Source organism: Toxoplasma gondii, chromosome VIIa (assembly GCF_000006565.2).
Source record: "Toxoplasma gondii ME49 chromosome VIIa, whole genome shotgun sequence".
NCBI lineage: Eukaryota > Apicomplexa > Conoidasida > Eucoccidiorida > Sarcocystidae > Toxoplasma > Toxoplasma gondii.
The window spans coordinates 4,301,280-4,325,457 of NC_031474.1; the positions used below are offsets into that span (position 1 = coordinate 4,301,280).

Consider the following 24,178-nt stretch of genomic DNA (forward strand, 5'->3'; position numbering starts at 1 on the left):
ACCAGAGTTCAAATCGTTAGTCGCGCACGCATCGGGTTGTATCTTCTAGGCTCTCTCTACTCGCTCCGAGTGCTCTTCTCAAGTGGCACAGCGGTAGTTGCATGAAGTTCCGCTAACTCTTTTGGTATCCGCTCCTGTTCTTCGGTAAGCGGTTTTGCTTCCTGTCCTACACCGTTTTCGGCCGAGCTGCTTCGTGAAAACTGGGACCACCGCTTTTCTGTGTTCTGCGAGGCCAGAAACTGGGTTTTGGTATTCTTCGGCTGCCCGGCTGTAGAGAATCAGACCGTGTCTACGTACACATTAGTCATTGAACTTAGTTCTGCCTAAATTACAGTAGGCACTGCAAAAAACACATACATGTATATCCATACGTATGTATACATGTATACATATTACGTGATTGGTTCACAAGTAGTGATACCGCGGTGAAGCGCATCGCTTCATACCCATACTTGCACGAAAATTTAGGAAGTAGATGTTCCGCTTGTGACTCAGCACCTTCGGATCGCAGCCTCGAGGCGGTTGTCTCCTACCATGCTACTGCACAGCGAAGACATCTGTTCTCTGATCCCTGTTCTGCCTTACTAAAACCCGTAGTAAGGCGTGAAATGAAAACAACGCCGGATGGGGCTGGCAACAGTGTGCCTCGTTTTTGCTTTGAATAGAGGTCCCGTAAAAAACGATCAGTCCCGATGCTGCCACAGAACCGAAAGACTCGTAAATTTCCTCTCCGGTACACATAGTTTTCCAATGAATGCCTGAGCAGGCTATTATGCAAAGTTCTTTGGTCGACACCGACGACTGCACCAGCTGAGGAAGAATAATTCTGGTCGGACGCGCGAACAATCAGCGTGACTCGAGAGCGCAGTTGAAACACACATATATCTTTGCTGAAAGAACTACGGAATTTCTTTCACGACGTAAACGTAGGTTCCTCTTCGCAAGTCTTTCGACCACTCAAATTTTGAACGGATGCGTCAAGTTACGAAATTCCTTTGATAACGACGTTATTGCGGTGGGGAAAAGGGCGAGGAAGGCAAAGCGAGACAGCATACCAGTCTAACCGATGCAGATGCATATGTACCATATACATGCGGCAGCGTGTATGCATCATACAAACCAGGCTACCAGCGTCTGGCTCAAGGCATGCAGTTTTTCCGGTTTCCTTTTCCGCTCTCGGGCCCTGCGCCAGCCCATTTAAGCATTTACAAGGAGAACGGTAAAGTGTTTCCCAAACAAGAAGAGGTCTAATTCTCAAAAAGGCGATGACCCGGGGGGAGCCTTGGTAGAGGTCGACTCCTGGTGTACAGGCAACCAGTCACTATAGAGAACAACCTAGGGAAAAAAACAGTCGCCCTCTATGCCACTGGGAAACCATGTGCTTTTCCTACAGCCTCCTGAGCGCTTTGTGAGGGCCGTTCCCCATGACACATATGCACTTGGCGGCGAGAAAGACGAGCCCAGTTCAAAACTGCGATGGAAGCACCGGCCACTCAACTGCGTCTCTGGGAATCAGCGCCTTCATCCACAGGCACTCCCGGAACGTCAGAAAGTTCACGGCGAAAGTCCGCGTCCGATTTCTACGAAGCACTTCCACGACGGCATCTGTTCCACAACCACCCAACCAGCCTAGGCTCTCCTGACTTGTCGACGCCACTGAAAAAACCGATTTGCACAGAAACATACACAAGAGAAGCATTCTTGAGCTGGTGAACCGACCCCGATACAAGTGGATTTCCAGAAGGGAGAAACAGCATATTTTGCAGAAGGCAGTGCACCCAGCACTGCTGCGGAAAAAAAGAAAGCGGTCGCGGCACCGTCGAGTGTAGGTTGGGATGCATCCTGTCAAGGAGCTGACGGAAGAAGTGCAAAAAGACGTTTTCGAAGGGGTTCCAATGAGATTATCACACACTCGACTTCTTCTCAGCTTCTCCCCCCCCAGACACGTCTTCCCAAAGATCAGTTCTTTCATTGCCGAAGGAAAAAAAGTCTCGTAGTAGAACGTTACGGCGCTATTCGAGCCTTTTCTGTCTTACCTCACGTGTGCATACTCTTACAAATGTCACCGAAATCCGGTTTGTCCTTGCACGAGCTGCGTCGATTCCCTCCTCCTCTTCAAGTCTGCAAGTCTCGCGACGACGAGTGCCTTCACGCGTTCGAGTTCTTCCGCGTCCTCCATAGAGGCGACCGCCGCGAGAACCATTTTTTCCTTGTCTCTGCGATCAACTTCGGCAGCAGTTGCCGCAGCTTTTCGATTATTTACTTTGAGCTCGGCGCCGGTCTTCGCCTTCCACTCTGACAGCTTGCCACGCGCGTCCGGGCTCGCGATTCCCCCCGACTCGTTCCCAGCATCTTGCAGACAGACTCTCTGGGGGCTGTGCGGGGCTGCGCCTGAAGGCTCCGCGTATTTTTCTCCGCAGATGGAATGGTCGGGCGTGGAGTCGACCCCGCCCTCAGAGTAGTCCCGCAGGTCGTTCTCAGTCTTCTCGCGAGAGTGAAGCGTGTCGCCGCGAGGTGTGTGGCGGGGGAGGCGCCAGCGGGGCTCCGCCTCCGGCTCACTCGCGTCGTCACTGTAGACGAAACTCGTGTAGTAGAGATGCGTGAACATTCCAGTTAGAATCTGGCAGTCGAAACGATCGGTGACGCCGCCGTGGCCAGGGATGATTTCCCCAAAGTCCTTGATCCGCGCGGCGCGTTTGAACCCGCTCGCAAAGAAGCCGCCAAAGGGGGCAAGGAAGCCAGCGAACAGCCCCAACACGATGCTGTGGAACTGAAACGGAGAGAAATAGAAACGGCACGACGCCAGCGAACGAGCCGGGAGCTGCGGAGCGCGCGACCCGAGAGCAGCCTTGGACAAGGACCTGCCCTCCTGGGAACTCCCCTCCGACACGGCGACGGCCTGTTGCTTGTCCAGAACAAGGCTCACCTCTTCGGTCTCCTCGGGTTCCACTTCTCCCCGACCTACGGAGTCCTCCTTCCCTCGCTCGTCCTCCCCTGGGCTGCGACTTGACGCCAAGTCTGCACGGTGAACGCGACGCCGCTCTTCAACGCTTCCTCGCCCCGCTGCCTTACGTCCCTGTCCTTTTTCCAACGCGCTTCCCTTCGACAGAGCCTCGCCGTCCCCAGCGCCTTGCAGCGGCCCCGGAGTCGCTCCAACTTGCTGCAACTGAGCGACTTCCTGCGGAGTCGGTTCGGGAGGCGTGAGCCAGCCTTTGAGTCCGAGGAAACTCTCGATTTCCTCGTCGTAGCACCGGGGAACGAAGGCGTCGGGGACCTTACAGTCGAGGTCGTGCCACATGGCGAAGGGTCGGAAGTCGATCATGCGCGGCGGGCAGACAAAGACTTTGTACTCTTGGAGCTGTTTCGCGACGATGACCGCCCAGAGAAGCGTGATGAACGAGGCGCCGACGAATCCTTCGACAGTCTTCTTCGGCGAGAGGCGGATGAGCCGCGTGCGGCCAAAGAGCATGCCACAGATGTAGGCTGAGACGTCGTTGACGATCACGAGCGAGGTTGGGAGGATGAACCAGATGAGGCCCGAGTAAATGTTCGCGATCTGCATCAGGGCCTGGCCGACGATGAAGACGAGGGCGACGAGCATGACGCCCAGCTGGGAAAACTGGTAGCGCATCGAACCCTTCCGCAGCGATAGTATGAACCAGACGAGGCCGATGAACCCCGCAGTGTACGTGACGAGACTGTGGAACGTGAGCAGGCGCTCCAAGAAGCGGCGCGCCGTGCGGCCAAAGATGGAACTCGCAGACGGACCGGCTTCGTCGATATCTCCGGAAAGTGTCCCAGCCCCGCCGAGCGAGCTGGTCAGGGACGCACAGGGGCGCCAAGGCATCCGCAGCACGGAAGGCAGGCCGAAACCCATGATGGTGATGAGGAACCAATACCACTTCAGCAGGTAGAAGTCCGGGAGCCGCGCCTCCTCGCGCTTCTGCTTGACCGCGATAATCTCCCAGTACATCGACGCCACAAGGGCGAGCACCAAGCCGGCGCTGTACACGTGGCCCGCAGCCAGGATGACCACGAAGATGAAGACGAGAATCAGCGTCCACAGCGACCGGACGCGGAAGGTCTCGAGCTTCTTTTCGAGCGGCCTGTCGGCTTCCAACTGGACGGAAGACTGACCCACAGGCGGCAAATGGGACGAGCTACTCGTGCGCGAGACGAGGCCGCTGGAGAGTCCGCCGCGTATCCCTGAGAGCCCCGCGCCCGGTCCGTCCGCACCACCATGGGAGACCCCGAAGGCAGGCGACTCAAGTCCGGATCGACTCCGACCATAAGCCGGCGACCAGAGGCCCAAATACTTAAATGGTCTCAACAGAACTGCGGAGACGGACCCAGCAGACGCAGACGACGACACCGAAGACCGAGGTCGACTGAGGCGATGCGCCCCGCCGTCCCGCACAGAGGCCACCTGGTGATCTGTCGGGCTGATTCGCCGCTGTCGCAGACACGCAGGCTCGGCAGAAACAGGCACGGCGGGGGATAGCCTGTCGCTAACGCTTCCAAATTCATCAAGACACGACTCCTCTACTGCCTTGTCGCCCTTTCGAGCGCTGGCCACATGTGAGCCGGGATTCAGGCCGCTCCCGCTGCTCTCGTGCATCGCTGCACCGTGTGCGGGACCCTGTTGCTGGCTACACGCCGTCCGTAGAGGTCCAGAAGAAGACAATCTGCGCCCCCCCATCTCGCCGGCGTACGACTCAGCTTCCGGATCGGTATCCAAACCCCAATCCGTCGCAGTGTTCTCTCCCTCGCTGTCTTCCAGAGGTCCCATACCTGCCCCAGTGCGATGCGCAGCGCCTCCTGTCGGCGGGACCGCTGCAGCTGCAGCACCTGCAGGTCTACGTAAACCTCCCGAGGTGTCTTTCGGACTCGCTGCGGCTTCCGATTCGAGTGGGCGGCCACACGCAGAACAACAGAAATCGGGGTTCCTCATATTCGTGGCGTAACCGGACGACTTCATCGCTGTACGCATTTCATGGGGAGACGCGTTTTGAGTGGGCGAAAAGCCACTCGGGACTCGCGGCACACAGAGGGACGAAGAGGAGCGGGAGGAAAAGGAGCCGGAGGAATACACAGACGAGGGGAGAGTGGAGGAAAAAGACACCTTGGTGACGTACTCCGCATTCTCTACCTCTTCCCTGCTTTGTCCTTCAGCAACATCGTCGGTGGACACGCCACGGAAAAATGGACTGGAGTGTAGCCAATCTCCGACCTTTGACGCATCTGGTATCGGCGACGACGGGGGTTCCATTCCGGGGTTTTGACCCTTACCAGAAAATATGGGCTCGTTCAGAAGAACGGAGACACAAAAGAACTTCACTGACTGAGGTTCACGTCTCGGCTACGCTGCGGAGGACCGCGCCGGTTGGAAAAAACACATCTCCGTTTCGTTCCCCAGAGCTGATGCGTTTCACACTCCCTTGAGCACTGTCAACCGAACATGCCAGCCGTCAGCGAGTTCGCCTCCTTTCTCAGGACCAAGATTCTCTCTCGCTCGCACTGAACTTTGTGAGTAATGTGTGGCTCCCCCTTGGTAAAGAGGGCAGACAACAGGTTCCGAGGGCGTCAGAAGCAGCGAAAAGATCGGGTTGCGAAGGCGAAGTTTCCTGGAGCCTCGAACTTCCGTTCAAGAACGGCGATGAAGCCACGATTGAAGTGCAGTAGCAACTGCGTTAGCCGCGGCGTTGTTTCCCGCCTGCCCTCTGAGATGTCGGAGCTTACCAACCCCGACGAAGGAGCAAGCGCGCATGCGAAAGATGCAGAGCTCAAGTTCACCCGCATGAACAGAAATCAAGGAAGCGGTGGGATGTAAACAGAAGGGAGACACGGGAGAAATGTGATCATGCGGCTGCCACCGTATCACACAAACACACATACGCGACTCGACAGACGACGTGGCTGGTGAAACCACGTACCCCGCCCGAAATTCGTCGACTCCGTGCCGACAGCTGCATTCTTCTCCAGCCACAACTACTGCATAGCGACTTAATAGTTCCGAGAGTTGCCTGTCAATTGCCACGGTAACTGTAAAGAGGAAACAAACACGATTCGAGTATCGGCCGGCTCCACAGACTGAGCAACAAACTACACGGACACGCAGCCTCACTTCTTGGTCCTTCCTCACGCCTTTGTAGACTAAATGCACTTCCAGAAGAGAGAAGAAAAAACCACACCAGCCTTATTTGCGGACGGGAAATGGCGTTTGTGCAACATTCACAGAGACGAAAAAAAGGGGAACGACGGAAGGGCCGCGAATGACGCCGCCACAGACAACGCAGGAAAGACAGCGAATAAAAACGCTGTCCGCACGTGGATATCCGTTTTTTCCACCGCTCAAAAAGGCGCCTTTTCCACGCGAAATGCGTTTGCACGGCAGTCAAGCCTTGTGGCTAATCTTTGAATTCTTTGAAAGGAAAACTTTGGACGTTACCAAGTCGTGTAGGAACCACGTCCCCAGCGCGAAAAGAACCTCCAACGCGGCACACACAGGCATTTTTATGAAGACGGCCTGCAAGACCCATAGAAGAAGGCAGCGAATACAGCATAGTCAGTTTCTGTTGTTGTTCCGAACCGAAACATTCTTTCCGTGTAAAAACTGCTGCCCAGAAACTTGTTCAACAGGAAAAACGCTCATCGCTCCGGTTCAGCTGGCGCGTTGTCGCCGATGACAGTGGGATACCGCCCTCTTCCCAGGCTGTACTAATATTTCCATCGCCTATCAACGGCATTTGTGCACCATGCGTGTATTGGGACCCGTATATATAAAACACCGAGATATTAACCCTATGTACGGAGTAGAAAAACGAACAAGAGAGAGGAAAGGGGAGAGACGGCGACCCCGGCATTGAGCAATGCCGAAACGAAATGTCTCAGGGTGGTGTCACTGATCGGGTTCCCGTACAGCGCGGGAACAGAGGAAGGGAGCCCCCCGCGTGAACACAGTAAACAGAAAAAGTTTTTTAGAGGCGATGGTCGTATGTCACACCATGACTAGGATATGAGGGAGTCTTCCTGCATACCGGCTGTGCCAACGTGTAATTTTTAAGACCTCCCTCCTTGCCTGTCCCACCGGGATAATACATGATTCCTTAGGAAACCGAATGCACATGACTGTGGCTGCAGATGGAGGAGTTCAAGTCGACCGGGGCTTCAGTTTAGGACAAGTCACAAACACCGCATGAACACCTGGTCTCGGTATTTTGTGCTGGACTGCGTTAGAATACGAATCGTCGAGGAAGAAGGAAGACCAGCCAAGTCAAGACACACCCCCCAACATTTGTGCCTGGCGGCACGCTTCCCACTTTCTTTGTCCAGGCATATATATTCATGTATTTTGGTGTTACAGAGTCACAGTGGTACGACGTTCGTAAAGAACACATTCACCGTGAAGCTGAAAGGCAGCAGTCGTGCCCATGAACTCCACTTTCTGGTAAAGGCGTTTGCTGCTATTTCGCAGCCTTAAGGACCGTTTTATTTTTCGCAGAGGAAGCACAGCCTGGCTCTTAGCACCCAGATCCATCAAACAGTTGGCGCAGTTGCCAGCGCACACCAGCAACTCTGAACAACACACGTTGTGTGAGTGCCCAGAAGTTCGTTTCTGATGCGCTTTAGGTTGAGTCTATCACCTCAGAGAAAGTACCCACGGATTTAGCAAGCAGTCTCGCTCATAAAGAGTTCTAGGTAAGAGCATCATGCATCTCCTCTAGTTATGTTCGTGGTTCACACTCTTCCTCGGGGGTTCACGTCTAACGGTCTAGGGGACTTTGCATCTGCGACTATCAGCCACCTGAGGTAGTGCTCACTGCTCGTGCCACAGTGCAAACACTTCAGATACTTCTAGAACTTCTGGAGTGTCACCCTACCGCGCCTCTGGCCTGGAACCAATGTAACTGACAGCTGAAGGTGGCAGTGTCATGCTACAGGGTAAGTTTCCGTGAACGGTCCCTCAGGCACAAAGGATCTTTGGTCTCTCGCACTCAATACAACCACAGGACCCCACATGTACCCAGAAGAACCGTTGGGCTCTTCCCGTGCTTCCTGCCTCCTGATCTCAAGAACAATGGAAAAGCCTTCTAGTATCTCTGTGGTGCATCTGGTGTCAGTGGAGAAAAAGCACTCGTAAGTTCACCGTGACGACCTACGTACATGGAATGATGGTCTATGGGCACCGGGTGTTACTGAAGCTTGATACGGCAGATGTTGCAAATACCCGAATGCCAGAGATACACGTGGCTTTAAAGGAAGGAGGGTTTCTCTGATTGGTAAGGCGTACCGTTTCGTCCTATATGGCTGCGGCCGAACGGGTTACAGACACCAGCAATCGCGGGAGACAACAGAAGACAGGAGCCGTGCGCAGATTACAGACACATTTTCCCCAACTGGGCCCGACATGCCTTTGCCCACGCGACTTTACGAGCGCCATGTGCTGCGGCAGGCAGCTTACAACCGTTTTTTGAACATTTTTCCCCGACGATGTAATGTTTGTGACTGGAGTTAGTACGTGTGATACAAAACTTCTTGTGCACTGCCGGTTGAGGGGTGCATGTACTTGTACAACGAGTTTGAGGGTGAAGTGCGAGCACTGAAAAGTGGCCACCCGAGCTCAGAGGGGCGTCACTCGTTTAAACCGTTTTGCGGCGAAAAAGCGAGGGATGACTCCGGAGGTGGCGGTTTTGTCTTGCCGCGACACGTAGACACGTTGTTCTTCATTTTCTTTTGTTTCACCTTCTTGGCTCGCGAGAGAGGTGGTTCCTTGTGCAAACGGGCGTTCCCTCGGGAGCGGTCCGCGTCTTTGCGGGCGCAGCCACAAGTTGTACCGAAACCGCTGTGCCCGAACGGGAACCTTTTCTTCCTCATCTGGCAGCCCATCTCTATACCCCTTTTGGACAACAGGGAATCTGCACCTCTAGGAGCTACCTGGCTGCTGTTCTTTCGTCAACTCACCATGGCGGAGCCGAAGCCGCCGTGCGATTGCCCACTCGGAGGAGCAGGCGACTTCGGCAATACTGACGCGGTTCTCGCCGCGGGCAAAGATTGCAACAGTTCTTCGACTGTCGAGGCGCCCGTACCCTCGGCGCTTGGTGCATTCGAAGAACATGATGCGGCCCCACAAACCCACCCCTCTGTTGCTCATCCCGCGTCGGAGAACTGCGCGTCAGACTCTGCGGCGGCGTCTCGGGCGGCAGGCGGTGACACGGCTCCACGGAGTTTGCTGGACACTACAGACAACGCGACAGCCGCCGAAGAAGGACCGCGGAAGCTGTTGGAGGCGCTAAAGTCCTCGGTGTCGTGTCTTATTGTCACGGACGTGCAGAGGGACTTCTGTGAGGGAGGCGCACTGGGAGGCGAAGGCCGCCTGCAGATGGTGCACAACATCAACCGCCTGCGTTGCTGGAGAAGTCCGGGCACGGACCACCCTCTCTGTGGTGTTCCCTTCGAACAACTGCCAACTAGCTTGGAAGCTGCCGACATTGCAGACGAGCTGTTTGATTACGTCGTCGTAAGCCAAGACTGGCACCCTCCGAACCACCTTTCCTTCGCGAAAAACCACGCAAGCAGTTGCGACCGCGAAGCTTGCATTTGTGGCGACGAACAGGAAGAAACTGGAGACGCCACGGACGAAAAAGCTGCGACCAGCGACACAGTTCAAACGAGAAACAACGACCGAACGGACGGAACTCTGGACGCGATGCCTGAAACCCCCACTGCAGAAGAAGTGTCGCCACAGGTGGCAAACCAACATGAAGAAACAAATGGCAACGCTCAGGATGGTGAGGTGAACGAAGGAGACCGCTCTGGAGACGAGGACGCACAAGCTCCAGAGACTGTGACGGGTGAAAGAGCAAAGAAGAAAGGGAAATACTTACCGCCTCTGGGGCCTAATCGAGTCCGGCGTCGAAAAACAGGCGTTGTGCTGGATCTGTGGCCCGTGCACTGTGTGCAAAATACACCGGGCGCAGAGCTCCATCCAAACCTTCTCACTCGAGCCAGCGACGTTCCAATTCACAAAGCTACCGATCGTGAGGTGCGTTCTGCTCAGCAGCTGCAGCTAAATTTGTATTTTAGTCAAGAGAGAAAAGGCAGACAGGGAGCGAAACGAGTGTCTTTGAGTTTTTCGACTGCAGCAAACGGGTGCAGTGGCTTGAGAGTTAGCCTCTCCTTTCAAGTCTACATATTTGGTAGGACAATGGGGACAGACAGCAGAGGGATTGCAGACGTCCGTAGTCGATCTCTCGTAGAGGTAATGTACACGTCCGTGTGTTTGCTTAGATGTGGGCGGGGAATTGAACGTTCAGTCCACGACGTACGGCCATGGGTTTCTTCGGCACAAAGTCATCTTCTGTTCGAAGAACATATGCTGAATGCCTAGGTTTTTTGGAGATGGCGTCGGCCCGCGTTGTTGCATGAACCTAATAGCTGCCACTGTCGTGAGACTGCAAAGAGCAGCTGGTGATGGCAGACATGATGTGCTTGTTTCTGTCTGCCGGTTCCACTGCAGATCGACAGCTACTCATGTTTTGGACACGGTCAGCACAAGACCGGCCTGGAGTCTTTGCTCCGAGAATGGAAAGTTGAGGTGGTGTGCGTTGTGGGGCTGTGCGTCGACTACTGCGTCAAAGCCACTGCACTCGCTGCAGCAGAAGTCCCAGGTGTACAGACTGTGTGCGTTCTGCTAGATTGTTCCAAGGCAGTTGCCGAAGAAGCGATACCCACTGTTCGTAAGGAACTAAGCGGCAAAGGCATCCTCGTGTGCACCGCGAAAGAGATGCTTCGCGGACAGACGTAGAAAGATGCCTTGCATTTGAGACTTATGCAAGGCAACGAAGAGCAAAAATTACAGGTATTATTCGCACTTTTGCTGTTGCGAGCAACACTGTGTCCTGGTGCCTGCTCTGATTTGAACTGTAAGGACGGCACATGCGAGAAGGGTACGGACACAGCGGTCCCTGGAATAGAACAGGACAGGCGACTGTTGCAGAAAGCAGCAATGGACGGTTGCGTAGAGCGTACATTTCCGGTGCCAGTTTGCAGCATGACACAGAGGAACGGCACTGTCCACGAAGCGGAGGAAACAAAGGAGGGAGATCCGAGTCAGGGAGAAGGATGTAGAGAGGGTCGACGGGAGGAGGGCGAGAAGATTTGGAGGCTCTTGAGGAGAACTACCGCCAGAAGCACGGCAGCAGTTGTGCTGATGACGTGAAGCATGCAAACTGACATCACTTTTTTCGGGCGAGGCGCGGTATTTTGTGGAGAACGTTTTCCTTTGCTTATCTGTACCGGAATGAGTTACAAGAGGTGATGAGCGTCTGTCTTCGTCCCGGTGAATCTTAGAGGCACGAAGCGATCGGGAGGCAAAGAGGCTGGGAATGCAGTTTGCCGACAAAGACTGGCCGCCTCACTCACTCCAGCCGGGTGCGAGATACAGCACCTTGAGCTTCTAGAGATGGTGACGTGGCTACAGTCCGCCGTGGAAAGCGAAAAGGAAACGAAGACGTTTCGAAGGGACGGAGGAACAAGGTACATTTTGTGGAAACTGGAGCAAATCACGTGATGGAAACGGAGTCGCCGTTACCTGTCAAGCAGAGTAACGGCGATTTGGAATCTTTTTTCGGACAACGCAACCTTTGTAATGTCAGCTGCCTGCCATGTTCGTAATTCTGCAGGAACAAAGAGTTTTTGTTTATTTGCCCTTTGTCGTGGTCGAAGAATTACCAGCAAAAGTTTCATTCCTGTTCCTGGAGCTCCAAGCTCCGTCGTGTCACTATAGCGGCTCCGACCTCGGGTGTCGCCTCTGTTCATTTATCGCTGCGACAGATGCGTGGCTTTGTGCTGCCAGTCGACAACAAGAACACCATTTCAGTTTCGGAGTGCCAGTTTCACACAGTCCACTTTTCCGTCAACATCGAAATAGATGCACACCAATAGATAAAGCACACACGCACATGCATGCAAACACTCAAGTAGTTCGAACCAGTGGATGTCTAGCAAGAATACGCTTCTGCCACGACAAATGTCCACAGCGTTTAGTTGGAATCCGGCTGCCCGTGAAGCCCTCTGTGGACATGATGGCGGCTGCACGCACATATCTGTACCTATAAGCAAGTATATGTTCCATGACAAAACCTTTCACCCCTTCTAATGGAATGCGCCTCTCTGTTCATGCAGAATATGACTTTCACAAGGATACATGCAGGGGTCGTTCAAAAATGCCAGTCCACAAATGCTCCGACACCACACGTAGCATGATGGTCACGAAAAGCACAATATATCTCGGATCTGGAAAACAAAGACCTTCAAGATCTAAGTCAGTTGTCCAGCTCGTCGATGCAATCAGTTCCACGTGAATAGGAGTTCCTCACTTCACTCTCCACCTACGGTTTCGAGTCTAAGTGCCTGTTGATGCCACTATCCAGGAATTTGTGGAGCAAGTTTCATTTTTTCTTATCTGTTCGAAGATTACGGTTTCACCTCCGGACTGTGAGACTTTCCGTTAGCTCCTTCCTGACTCTCGCTTTGTCCTCTTTCTTGCAATGCGGCGGCAAATCTGTGGTAAGATCCTTCCCTGCTCGATCCTCCTCCCAGGTTTCTTAACCGTTTGAGGAAAGAAATTCGTGAAGTGTTTTGTTGCTGGTCTTGGCCTGTGTTCTGGTCCGAGGGTCTTCCAGCCACATTTCCTGAAGTTCTTTGCGTATCTCCCGATCTTCTGCTCTGCGCCATCGGCTCTTGCACTCGGATGGTACCAGGGGCGCGGGCTGAGTCGTTTTCCCGAGGACACGAACTATTTCCTTTACTGACATTAAACACAAAGGCTTTTCCTACAGATTGTTTGCCGCTTTGTTCTGCACTCTGGAACGTAGGTTTCCCCATCAATGTTGGTTCCAGACCTGCAGAGAGGTACGCGTCGGGAATCCCCGACACAGTCACCTCCTGCAGCCGCTCCCCCCCCTTGCTAGGCAAACTGTACTTGGGGTTCGATACAAACCCTTCGCTTGCGTTATATCTCCCATCCGCCCTCGAAAAAGAACGCGTTGAAAACTCTGTGTTCTGGCCTTCCAAAGACGGCTGAGGCCAGAGAGGCAGGCCCCGTGCGAAAGGCGGCGCCTGATCAAATTTGTTTGGAGGTTGGGAAGCCCCGTGTCGTTGCGACAGCTCCACGTGAGCATCGTGGTCAGCGCGTCGTTGCTTTCTCCACCGATCGAGCACACAAGCACAGATAGCCATGAAGAGCAGCATTGCGCCGACTGCCATACAGAAAATCACAATGTAGAGCACTAGCGGACTTGGGTCAAACAAGGCGTCAATGTAGAACACGGGCACCATCTGAGGAACTTCCTCTGAATCCAGACCCGGCCGAATGCCGTCGACCCCGAGGACTCCCAGAGAGGCGAGCAAGCCATTCAGGGACCCGACTGGCAGGGACGGATCACCAAATCCCTTTCGAGAACTGCTTGTTCTGTCAATAACGCGCACGATCTCTACGCGAGTTTCCTGCGGACCAGGAAGCCTGCGTGCGTATACATGAGACACAAAACACGAATGGGTGCTTTGCATACAGTCAAGGCTGCCAGGGAGCCCGATATGTATTTAAGAGTATTTGATGGTGACGTGTCCATTCCACCACGCGCACAACACAGTTTATACGAATATATGCATCTTCATACGCGTTTGATTAAGGAAACGCTCGTACATATGTATGGCCGCAAATACAATTTGCATGTCTACGCACACTCATCCACTTGTGCATCGCAATAAACATTTCCTTCAGAGCAGATATACATGCATACGACTACTTGTGTTATGTCCACATATCTATGCAAACCGCTGTGACATCCTCCGTTTTTGTTGCTTCCTGTAATTGTAAGACACCAAACTGGTACGAATACCTTGCCATAAATGCTTTGGCGCCACGGAACTTACCAGAACACTCTTCCCTGAAATGCCTCTATGTCGTCCATGATGTCAGCAGCTCTTCTTTTCTTTCTGTTGGCTGCTTCTTCCGTGTCTCCTAGTCTAGAATCATCGCCTCCAGACAAGAGTGCAGTCTCTGTGTTTCTCTTTTTCAGGTCCTTCTCCGTTAGTCCCGCAGCCTGCAAAGCCTGTGAGAATGCCGGCATCAGGATTTTCAGTCGAAAGAGAAGACTCTGTTCCTTACCACGCACAACTTCTGCCTTCTCACCTCCGCCATCTGCTCCTTGGAAGGCAGATTCCGCCACCTGTTCTAAATCACCAAGCTGCCTGCGGTAAGCGAGAGAGTTCGTGACTTCTTCATTTTCTGACCCGTTCAGCCTTCTCGTTGATGAGCTCTCTACTGGCTCTTCCCTTGCTGCTGACAATTTTTTTCTGTCGGTTTCCTCTGCTGAGCCTCGAATGTCTTCCGGAAGTCCTCTCGTTAACATGCCAGCTTCGGGAGCATGAATGACCTCACCCGCTGCACCTCGGGTTTGCTTTCCGTGAACGTCTTTCTGGTGCGCTTGCATGACAGTACCTTTGGTGGCATTCCAGCCTGCAGACTCTGGTGACTCTTGAGGGCCTGAACGCGGTGAAAAGCTTGCATGCTTCTCTGCACTCCCGTGCGTTGCTTTTGAGGAAGGAACACTCGTTGCAAATTGCTGTTCGTAGTCTGGATTCAACTGCTCAATGATAAGGTCCGACGGCCGGAGGTCTAGAAACCGGGCTATTGTACGAACGAGGCTAAGATGAAACACGGCGTCGTCCAGGCTTCCCGTTCTTCTTGGTTTTTTCGCACTGCGAGCCGACGCGGCTTCAGAGGCATCGCCGTTCCCAAAAAGGCCGTCGGAGGCGCTATCACTGGGAGCGTTGAAAAGGACAGACACATTCAGGTCCGCCACCACTACCAGAGGGTCGACGCAGCTCCGCAGCTTTGAGGTGTCTCGTGGTTCACTGGGACTGCTCTGCACAGATGAATTTCTCTGTATTGTTTGTAGATGAGGAAGTAAATACGATGACATTGGAGAGTAGTCAGTTGGCTCTTCACACAGTTCGCGCTCCCGCGTCAGCGGCGTTTGCATGGGACACGCGTCATCCTCGTCTCCTCGTTCGTGCTTCTGTAGACGACGCACAGACAAGACCCGGAACCTACGCAGGGGGACAAAGACGGTAAGAATTTACAAGCGATTCAGAAAAAGAAACTGGAAAAAAGGCTTCCACTTACGAAGTTAACGTGCTCATGGCATTCTCGGCTATTCGGTATGAAACTCGGCAGCTCCCATGGACTTTTACCCCCACGACATTCCCCAGTAAGTCGTGCGTGTATTCAAAGTGTCCCTCGAGATCTTCTGAAGCGGGCACTTGTGCACGCATTCGATCGCAGACTCACAATAACAGTGATGATCGCCACCAGTTTCCGCGACGATCGGCACTTGCCTCATCGCATGTTGTAAGCTTTTCCCTTTCCTGAAGCATGCTCAGCCATTAGGGTTTAATGCTTTTCTCGCTAGCAGATTTCCAACCCAATCTCACAAGAGAAACATCCATGCGCATCTTATCCAGCACAACTTCTGCGCGTGTGCTCACCGTCGACAGAGTCCGTCGCAGGAACTCCAGTTCCCAACTGCGATCCCACAGCGTCCCTTGTAGTCAGGGGACACCATCAGTAAAGGCGCCCGACTACCATCTTGGTCAAAAGCTTCCGCGGTTCCGTCAGGTCGAACACGGACTTGCAACCAGCGCACAGCGGAGTCCTTTTCCCCTCGGTCTTCTTCGGAGTGGTGTGATGCACTTCCGTATCTTCCGTCCGTCCCTGCCTCCCCGGTTTCCAATTCATCGTCTGCAGTAGGCTGCGACGTCTTTCGGGTCGTTTCTTTGTCGCTAGACGACGCGCTGAGTGCGTCACCCGTCTGGAAAAACCCCCGGCCGCAGAGAGGGGGGTTACTGTTGCACTGCGTAAGTTCCATAGCGGCCGCCGCTCTAAAACACTGAGAAGGAACGACGGAGGAAGTCAGAGTGAAGAATCTGCAACAGAAGAGCCGGCAAAAACGGACTGAAACGGGAGGATTGAGGTACCCAAGAGCCTCAGAAGTGAAGCGAGAGTTAAACCGAACAGGTGCTTTTACAAAAACCACACGGGTGTAAGAACATCTTCTGGAGAAGGGAGCCGTAGATCATAGCGATCTTCGCCACGCCGTCCACACACGGGCCGCTGCGAAAACAGAAAATGAAAAATCACCCCTACCATGACCCTCGTAGCGTTAACCGGGTTAGTAGCGTCCAACGAATCCTGTTCCGCGTAGGTAAAACCGGCCAGTTTCCGGAACTTCCACGTGGGAATGGTGATTGAAACACGATTTCTGTTCAACTTTTGGCGGTTTGTGTTCTTCGTGCCTGAAGAAAGGCCGACGTGGGAGACCAGCTGCGTACACCTGCTACAACAAAAAACAACGAAACGCTTGATTTCCCTCATTCCCCATCGTATGGTCTTACCTTCTTGCATAGCAATCTGATTCACAGGAGCTCCAGGAGCTCCATCGCCCTGGACAAACACCTGGCGTGAAGAGCCTTCCTGCTTCTTCTTCCTCGTCAGTCAGAGACGAGTAAGGGGGTGTCGTGTGTTGCCCATTTTGGTGTGAATTCCCTTGCGGCTCTCCAGCGTCTTTTCTCGACGTATTGTTCCCGTGCCCACGTTTCTCCTGAGCTTGCCAGAAGGCGAAGAAGGCGTCGTCGCTTGCAACACTCGCCTCCGTTGTGTCCTCTTCTGAAACTTCTTTCCTCTTCGAAGTGTTTCCCCCGTAGCCTTGCTGTGTCTGCTGGTTGGCGGAGCTCGTCTCTGTTTTGTGCAGAATGGAATTGAGGAATGACTGGAATTGACTTCCTGCTGCACTGAGCGCGTCTATACACCCTTCGCTCTCTTCACATCCAACGTAGTGGACGCTCCCCTCCCTTTCGATGCATTCTCTGCCACGACCGTGCTTCTGAATAAACACTTGAAAAATGCGGGTCTTGTAGCAACTCGCTGCGGGCGATCCATCCACATACGAAGGCACTTCCCATTTGTCAACTGCTCGGGGAACTGGCACACCTGGGAGTGACGACATCGCTACGGGATCGCCATGACGATGCAGAGAAGACGAAGAGACATTCTCTGGTCTTCGAGTCTCTGAAGCCACCATCACGGCACTCGAAAAGGAGGAAGGTTCTGACGAAGGAGACGCCGAACTCAGTCGTCTCATAGGGGAGGACATCTGGGAAGGCGCATCCGAAACTGAGAAATTAGAGAAATTCGGGACGCTTGTGTCGTCTGTTACCGATGGTGGATATACAGAAAAGGAGCCAACCGATGCTTGAGATGCATGAGGAAAGTGTTCGTTTCGGTCTATGGGTGCATCTGGATGCGGGTGCTGCATAGACGCCATTTCGCTCGACGGCGCGCTTTTGTTTCCTGTGGAACTCTCGGTCGCTGAATCGTCACGCCTTTGCCGTTGTCTGTGGTTCAACTGAAGAACTGGGTGAAAGGGCAAGCACGACGACCATTCGCTCCATTCTCCGTAGCAGTCCTCATCGGCCGAATCTGCAGCATACATGGACGCATGCTATTCAGCATGTAAAAGAGGAAGTCTACAAATGCAAAAAGTTTAACTGTACACACCAAACCGCAAGACGCATCACAAACTGCTCGACTGATGCCGCTGTATACTACTATGCATACAGATGTATGTATGGAAGTATGCATTGAGAAACGGAGAGCAAATCGAAACAGAAAGATACTCCATGTGCGCGTCCATCATCAGCTCCCTTTCGTTGCTTAACGTTCGTCAGTGCCTGTCTCAAACTGGTCCTTTCTGACGTACAAATGCTGAGTTGGGGTAGAGCCGAGTCACTGTAGGAAAAACAAATCCCTTCACTTGTTGCCGCTGCGGCCTTCGCTGTCGGCTCTTCAGCTGCACTCCCCGCGGCGTTGCCCAAACTAGGGACACCCTGTAGTGACCTTGCTCGCAATCTTTGCAGAGGGTCGGAGCCACCGATTGATTCTTCCTCTCGTTCCTTCTCTCCCGCCTCTGTATCCGAGACAGCGGAGAGCGTCAAGACCTCCGTTGATCCGCCTTCTCCAGAGCCGCTTCTTCCTTCTCTGTTTTTCTGCGGTACAGTCACGCTCAGCTTCTCGTCTGTCCCGCTGTCTCCTACACTTCCAGGCCGTTGGCTTCCCCCAGTTGCCTTTCGTTTTTCTACCTTTGTTCCCACAACAGCTACATCAGCCAGCTGGGCAGGCACGTCTTGGAATTCACTGGTCGCAGGTTTCGCCTGTGCTGGCTTTCTCCTATCTTCCCCACCGCCCTGCCTTGCCGCATCCCGAGAAGGGGAGGCTGTAGCAATTCGCCCGTAACACGCCGGACCATATGCCCCGCCTTCTTCCTTCCACGATGCGTTTGGACACCCTCGAGTCACCAGGCCTGTCTGAGGGTGAAGGAAGGCGTCGCAGTAACGACAGTCTTCTTCCATGCAAAGGCCAACGGATTCATCTGGATAGAAACGCATGTGAGGAGAGAGGAGAGGTTGTCTCAGGCATCCACTCGTTCTTGGCTCCAGGTCCTTGCTATGCTTTCGCGGTTTTTCCAGCAAGGAAGTGAAACATACGTTATAAGGGAGTGACGAATGCGCCTCGAAGAACTGTTATACAGCCCAGGCAAAAACGTGTTCTCATAGACAGTCACACACTCGCAAGCATGCATCTACACAAAAGTGAGCACAAACCAATGTTCGCACGCATATGCTTTTGTGTCTACAGCTGACATGCACAAACACGAATGTTCACGACAAATATGGAAGTGATTGTGGACACCCTGCACTTTCCTCCGTAGACCTTGAGCCTCGCAGAAGACTTCTTTATCTGCGTTTCGCAAACGTGGTAGCCTTCAGCTTACTGCTTAGGGGGAGTGGAGGATCTCGGGGGTCAAAGCCGGCACCCTGTCCACGCCATCCCGTACAAAAGATTCGATGATGTTCCTCAAAGGGCGACTTGCAGCCCCCATCTGGTCACAAGCGACAGATAAATTGAAAACAGTGTGGAAACAACAGAGGATCGGAAAACAGCCTTGCAAGTCTTGGAGCAAAACTAGAATTCTTTTTCGGGTGAAAGATCCAGATATCGCTAATGCATCATCTTTACGGGAAGCTCCACCGGCAGTGGCTGTGTCCTCCTGATGTTACGTATCTCTTCGGAAGTTTACAGCTTCAGAGAGCCTCCCGTAAAGTTGTAGATTCATCTTTGTGGCGACAAACACTAAACGCGGATGTACGCAAACAGGAAAGGTGCATTCGGAAAGAAAAAAAAACGACTGTAGGGAGTATGATGACACAGTGGCGAACTCACCAATGACAAAGCACGATTGCACGTGCTCCTGCCGCATACCCCACAAGCCATCTTTGTCGTACTGAAAGAGACATCTGCAGAAGTCCAAACCCACCAGCACTGACAGCCAACATTTATACAGTTCATTATTTAGACGCATCTATATTTAAACATATGTATATATATATATATATATATATATATATATATATACTTCGACCTAGATACCTATGCTCTGAAAGAAACGACATGGTACGGTCACTTGCATGTGCGAGGTAGTGGAATGCAGACAACATCGGTTCATATTTTAGGGGACGAGACCAAGCAAATAAAAGGAGCGCGGATGCTATTTACATGCGTGCATATACATGCATGCATTAGGGGCATGACGATTTGTGCTTCAGATACCTCAGTGTCTTTCGCGGTGGAGTGCTCGTGGCGTCTGCAGATGCCTGGTCCGCGCGTTGGCTGTCTCGACCTTCGTCGTCAGGAGCATGTGTTGCTTCCCTGCGCGGCTGCCAGCCACAGTCGACTGCGCATCGAACATCAATCAGCCCATTGTGGTTGCAGTCCGTTTCTGGGAAAAGGGAGAACTGTGGCGCGAGCCAGGGATGCTTTTCTGTGCAGTTGGTAAGAAGCGACAGAAGGGAAGTCAGGGATGGGAACGAACGTATTCGGCACCGACCCAAGTTTCAAGGAATCAAAGCAAGAGAGGATGCATTGCGGGTTCGACACCTGACGCAGAAAAAGACCAAGCCAAAAACAAACACATAGATTTAGATATTTGCACATAATGTATCTGCTGCTAAAACACGGATGCATATATACATACATGCAGATGTCGATACATACAGAAACCGAGGGACAGCTCGACATACCCATATAGTGAATACATTTGAAAACGTGAATGAAGCATACCTGAAGTTACCTATATGCATATATATATATATATATATATATATGTTGAGCACGTTCAACCACCTGCATGCATGTCTTCATGCTTACACGCATACACGCATTCAAATGTAGCTCTCTCGGTCCCTGTACAGTGCGATACCTAAAAACAAAACCAAGACGAACGTTGCACACTGTCGAATTCCTCAGTACAGAAAATGTAGAACGTTATTGATCACGTATGCGCAGACGGCTGCATGCGTGGTGCCCGTGCTATTTCCTTGAATGCATGCTGTCAGCATCGAGCGACCCACTTTCGCCACTTCCTCTGTGACTACTTTCTTCATTGCACTCTTCGAGAAGCTCCGAGAGAGCAGGCAATGGCGGCAGTGATGGACGGCGACTGTCTTCCGCTCCAGTTTCTTCTGAATCGTGACCGTCTGAATGAGCATGCGTACGTTCCTCGTCGTCATCTCGTTTCGTCTTTCTGTCACCCGGACCGTCTTGTGCTGCCTCAGTCCTTTTTACACCATGTCCGTAGTCGCCCATTTTGAAAGCCGAGCGGCGGGCTGCGGCTGGGGGAATCCGAAGATGCGGTAACTGACGCTTGGCGCACCCCAAATCTAGGACAAGCAGCCACCGGTATCGGCCTAAAGGGACAACTTGTCGACAAGCGGACAGAGCTCCGCTGAAGAAAGGCAACATGGACAAAAACAAAAGACGAGAGAAATGTCTGGGCAAAGGGGCTTACCGAAAAGCGATGAAGTGATGGGTTACTGAACGCACGAGCCTGTCGATAGGAAGTCGAAACAACGTAGCTGATGGTGAACCAGTGCCTGCGAAGCGTATATTTGAAACGCCAACACTGTACAGACGCCATACAAATTTCATGCTATTCACTTTGATAGTCTCCTCCACGACCGCGTTTGCTGCTTGGGAAATGCCTTTCGAATGCCTACTATGGATACACGCCATACAAAGCCGTGAAACTGAGTGATAGTATCACAGACAGGGGTTGAAACAAGCGTTTTCTGGGGGACTCTGTACTACAAGATGGACTAAGAATCCTTTGTTCAGTGTGTACCGTTGCATTCAGGAGCAAATTGTTATATTCGACGATATTATGTGTTAAGATTGGCTAGTGCAACTCAAACCGAAAACACAGATACGTGTCAACGAATTATCCATACAGTGACGCGTGCTTGATAAGCATATTCAAGTAAAAGACTTCACAGCATTACGTTCAAACTTTACACTATGGGTAAAAGAAGAGTGAGGAATCGATGGCTAATCGGTGCGACCTGTTGGACACATTACGGAGACCCGGACAGTTGAAGGGGACACGATCGACAGCGAGGAAGATGTATTGAAATGGAAACGCGGACGCAACTGTGACATTCCTGTGCAGGATGATGCTGTTTTGGCGCTAGAGTCAATACGTTGTGTAGCGCAAAGTTTCCCATCCAATTAAAGTCATCTTCGGAAAGGGGAATGCCTTTAATAGGATGGGAAACTTTGGGGGAAATGCAATTATCTGTGCTTAGACGAAAAGCTCGTTTAGAGCTGTTTCACTGTTGTCTGCTCGAATAAAGGTGCTTGATGAGGGTTACACGCACCTTGTCATGTACCAATAGTCCGACGGTGATTCGTCGCACCCGCCTTGGGGGTACTTACACACGAATTCCTTATCCACTACGATGAGCGGATTTCCATTATCGCCTTGAGAATCCTTGAATAAGTTGTCATTGTGGGTAGGATCAACTTTTGCAAACGAATCACCGTCTTTCTTCTCCCTCCTTTCCACTCGTGTGGAGAGCGGTTGTTCCGTTGCAGTGCCGAGACTCACGTTACCGTGATGAGCCGAGCCTGTCTCTTTTGTCGCATATGCAGCAACCAGCAGGTTTTCTTGAATAGGAGCATACGCTCCATTTTGAAAGAAACCGTCTTGACCAGCGTGTCTCCTTTCGTTTTCGAAGGAAGCAGGGGTAGGTGCTGTGCCAGATGGAGGGAGTCTCGATTCATTAAGCTGCACCTTTGCTTTCGACTCGTCCTTGGAAATGCTGGCTTCCGTTGCCAGAACATCGCTTCTCATGTCCTTATAGTCTGACAGAGAGAACAACAGGACACCCACATAACTCTGTGGGGGCAAACAATGATAGTGTGGCAATGGTTCAGTTCATTCCGGCAGAGAGATGAGGCCGGCTTCTCCAGAAAAAAAAGATTTCTTGGTATCTTGCTCGACTGCATTCTGGTTTGCACTTAGTGAAATTCTCTCCCTCAACGAGACCACTGGTACTATTCGAAAAAACGACGAAAGAAACAGAAGCTAACAGCCATCGAGTCTATCTTGAGTATACGCGATAAAAATATAGATATTGCAAGGCTTAAGACGCGAGTTTGCGGATGTTGCGTGAGCACTAATGCAATTCCCTGCAGAAGAGCTGACACGTCAAATACATAGACTACAAACGCACTCTTAGAGGCTTCAGTCATACTGCAGACGTTGTCAGGATTACGGTAACAGAAATGTCATTCCCGACCCAGAAACAGACAAAGGACGTAGTAAGAGGCACCGAACATCTCGCGTTAAAGAGACCTGGCAGACACATTTCAGTGCTTCGTTTCTTAAACTGTAACGGATACCGTAATGTCGAGGAAACGGGCCTTACCTTCCGTCAGGGACGGGGTGACAGCAGTACCGGGTGAGGTAGGCGAAGAGGCAGCAGATGCTTGAAGAGGAAGGGGAACGCAGTTGAGCCAGGCAATGCAAAGCACGAGAAGACAAGAAATCATTGACAGGAAAGCACACCCTCTACCGCCTAGAAGTGCACACCACCCAACCTCAAGCTTTTGATGATCACTTCGGGCCTGTCGTGGGCGAGAGACGATAGAAGGGGACTTCGCGATACGTGAGTTGCCCCACATTTTTAGTGACTTCTTCGGGTTCCTGTGGAATTCTTTACAGTCTCGAAGCAAGAAGGATGCAGGGGGATTCGACGAGTCACCAACGAGCTTGTGTACTGGGGAGACAGAAGGGACGCCCGACGAAGACCTGCTGGCCTCTATTCAGAGCTCAAAGCAGGCCCCCACGCAGCGTGCCCCAAGTCTTTCCTTCTACACTGTTTAGACTGAAACAGACCTTGCTAGATATGGAAACACCACAAGGTTGCGTCTTCGCGGACGGCTCACCTGGAACAATTTAGTTGTAGTACCGGACAAGAAATGATCTACTGTGAACCGAAATAAAGTGGGTGAGAGTACGGCAAGGGCAACGAAAACACAGGTTATACAACATGGACGAAAGACTCGTACTTCAAGGAGAGACGGGCGACTCGCTTTTCTCCGTGTGCTTTCGCAGAGACAGACGACCGTCGCATGAAAACAGCATCGGACTGGCATGCCTGTTAATTAGCTAAACGCCCCTCACAGACCTGCAAAAGACCTTTTACAGCGTCCTTCATTCCGTCAATCAGGTAAAACACGCTTTGAAATGTATTTTAGTTCTCCATCAAATCTATTTGGGAGAAGCACCCGCGCCTTCAGACATGAGCGTTCATGCCTTGTTACACGGGTAAGTCGTGACGCTCGCATACTGACACGCGTGTGCCTTTCATTGATGAGGAAAAGTTGATTGATGAAGCTATTCCCGCTGCAGGTTTTCTAAAAGACATGCTTCCACAGTTTTTATCTATTTTCGAGGTCTTTCACCATTCTGGACAAAATGACAAAATGCCGCGTGTGCACCGAAGCGAGCAAGAACACTTTTTTAACAAAGAGGCCGTCGCATTGACACACAAGACGCATGTGCAAGTGCGGCACTTCACGTCTTGGATACTGGAATTGCTACCAGTTACCACCTCCATCTTGGACCGGGTTTCTACCTGCGCTCAGAGTGTGTAACTTGATCGTTTGCGTGGCGTTTTCACGAATCAGGACAGCGCTGACATTCACAGCGACTCTCGC

General features: G+C 52.2%; 3 protein-coding genes across 3 annotated transcripts; 1 reads left to right on the forward strand and 2 right to left on the reverse strand.

The window, feature by feature from the left end:
• Nucleotides 1–479: 479 nt before the first annotated feature.
• TGME49_281980 (phosphatidate cytidylyltransferase) lies at nt 480–6,812 on the reverse strand. The gene is made up of 2 exons (XM_002371366.2): nt 2,037–6,812; nt 480–1,656 (listed from the first exon to the last, which is right to left on the reverse strand). The coding sequence occupies exon 1, from the start codon at nt 5,267–5,269 to the stop codon at nt 2,063–2,065; it is 3,207 nt and encodes a 1,068-aa protein (XP_002371407.1). The 5' UTR covers nt 5,270–6,812; the 3' UTR covers nt 480–1,656; nt 2,037–2,062.
• Nucleotides 6,813–8,459: 1,647 nt separating this feature from the next.
• TGME49_281990 (Nicotinamidase) lies at nt 8,460–11,750 on the forward strand. The gene is made up of 2 exons (XM_002371367.2): nt 8,460–10,042; nt 10,517–11,750. Exons 1-2 carry the CDS (start codon nt 8,561–8,563, stop codon nt 10,802–10,804), a joined length of 1,770 nt encoding a protein of 589 aa, XP_002371408.1. The 5' UTR covers nt 8,460–8,560; the 3' UTR covers nt 10,805–11,750.
• Nucleotides 11,751–11,856: 106 nt separating this feature from the next.
• Nucleotides 11,857–23,835, reverse strand: TGME49_282000 (hypothetical protein). Its single transcript, XM_018781885.1, has 11 exons — nt 22,885–23,835; nt 21,832–22,318; nt 20,674–20,903; nt 19,730–19,940; nt 19,343–19,416; nt 18,894–19,001; nt 17,823–18,491; nt 16,459–17,542; nt 15,553–15,990; nt 13,936–15,114; nt 11,857–13,522 (listed from the first exon to the last, which is right to left on the reverse strand). Exons 1-11 carry the CDS (start codon nt 23,138–23,140, stop codon nt 12,475–12,477), a joined length of 5,784 nt encoding a protein of 1,927 aa, XP_018637463.1. The 5' UTR covers nt 23,141–23,835; the 3' UTR covers nt 11,857–12,474.
• Between the last annotated feature and the right edge of the window lie 343 nt (nt 23,836–24,178).

Bases quoted from the DNA above. Each gene is read 5' to 3' on its own strand.
- TGME49_281980 (XM_002371366.2), bottom strand. From the start codon at position 5,269: ATGGAACCCCCGTCGTCGCCGATACCAGATGCGTCAAAGGTCGGAGAT.
- TGME49_281990 (XM_002371367.2), top strand. From the start codon at position 8,561: ATGTACTTGTACAACGAGTTTGAGGGTGAAGTGCGAGCACTGAAAAGT. The intron at 10,043-10,516 runs GTGCGTTCTGCT...GTTCCACTGCAG, and splicing joins ACAAAGCTACCGATCGTGAG to ATCGACAGCTACTCATGTTT.
- TGME49_282000 (XM_018781885.1), bottom strand. From the start codon at position 23,140: ATGTGGGGCAACTCACGTATCGCGAAGTCCCCTTCTATCGTCTCTCGC. The intron at 22,319-22,884 runs GTAAGGCCCGTT...TCTCTCTGTCAG, and splicing joins CACCCCGTCCCTGACGGAAG to ACTATAAGGACATGAGAAGC. The intron at 15,991-16,458 runs GTAAGACCATAC...CTTCTGTTGCAG, and splicing joins TCAGATTGCTATGCAAGAAG to ATTCTTCACTCTGACTTCCT.